This window comes from Seriola dumerili, unplaced genomic scaffold, assembly GCF_002260705.1.
Source record: "Seriola dumerili isolate Sdu_G_001 unplaced genomic scaffold, Sdu_1.0 BDQW01028491.1, whole genome shotgun sequence".
NCBI lineage: Eukaryota > Metazoa > Chordata > Actinopteri > Carangiformes > Carangidae > Seriola > Seriola dumerili.
Genome location: NW_019202746.1, coordinates 1 through 949, shown reverse-complemented (window position 1 = coordinate 949; position 949 = coordinate 1). Strand labels below are relative to the sequence as shown.

At 45.9% G+C, this 949-nt stretch overlaps 1 protein-coding gene across 1 annotated transcript; it reads left to right on the top strand.

The window, feature by feature from the left end:
- Window positions 1-134: 134 nt before the first annotated feature.
- Window positions 135-378, top strand: LOC111240273 (apolipoprotein D-like; the record flags this gene model as incomplete). Its single annotated transcript, XM_022770231.1, has 1 exon — window positions 135-378. A coding segment is annotated over one exon (242 nt), but the record flags the coding sequence as incomplete, so codon positions are not given.
- Window positions 379-949: the final 571 nt, after the last annotated feature.

Sequence of the window (949 nt, the reverse complement as noted above, 5' to 3'; positions counted from 1 at the left end):
CAAACTTCTCTGGGATGCTGGAAAGATGATACCAACACTTGATATTGTAGATATAGGACATTGAGAAATTTTGAAAACTTGCAATACACAGAGATAATTGTTTACTTGACTGTGCTGTCCCTTTACACCACCAGACTCCCCCCCTGCCCCCTACTGGGTTCTGTCCACCGACTATGACAGCTACTCTCTGGTCTACAGCTGCACTGATCTCGGTGTGCTCCATGTGGAGTTCGCCTGGATCATGAGCAGGCAGCCCACCCTGCCTGAGGAGACCCTTGAGGACCTGCACAGCACCCTATCCTCCATCGGCGTCAATGTGGACAAGCTGCTCACCACCAACCAGGACGCAGCTTACTGCAGCGCCATGCAGCAGTAAACTGACTGAGAGAGTTAATCCTGACTCAGCCTACAGACGTACACACCGCTGTGTGTTATGTATCGTTGTATTTATGACTGTACTCTCACTGGTGTACATCTCACTGTATGCCTCATGCAAAGTCAATGCAATAAACGTGTTTAAACAGAAGTGCAGCTTTTGGAGTCAGTTCTGTGGTCTGATGAAATACAATACTGATTACTTATGAACTGTCCGCTACAGTACTTCTGTTGTGATGTTACTAAAATGGCTGCTCGGTCAATGGGTTTGGGCTTAGATATTAAGCATCTTTTTGACAGTAATCTGCACATGGTGAAGCTTAAAAACCTGAGAACCAATGGTCTGAACTGCATGTTTAACAACCAATTTTTAATGCAGACACACAAGTGGCCAGGCTGATGCAGTGAAAAACAGGCTTACAGGCAAAGGGGATGACAAGTGGGCAGTCAGTCAGGCAAGCACAGACAACGGGTTACAAAAAAACAGGTAGCTGGCACATAGGAGAACACAAGGGAACAAAAAATAGAGGAACTGACAAGGAACTTGTGACAATGGCAGGTTTAAATACTGGCT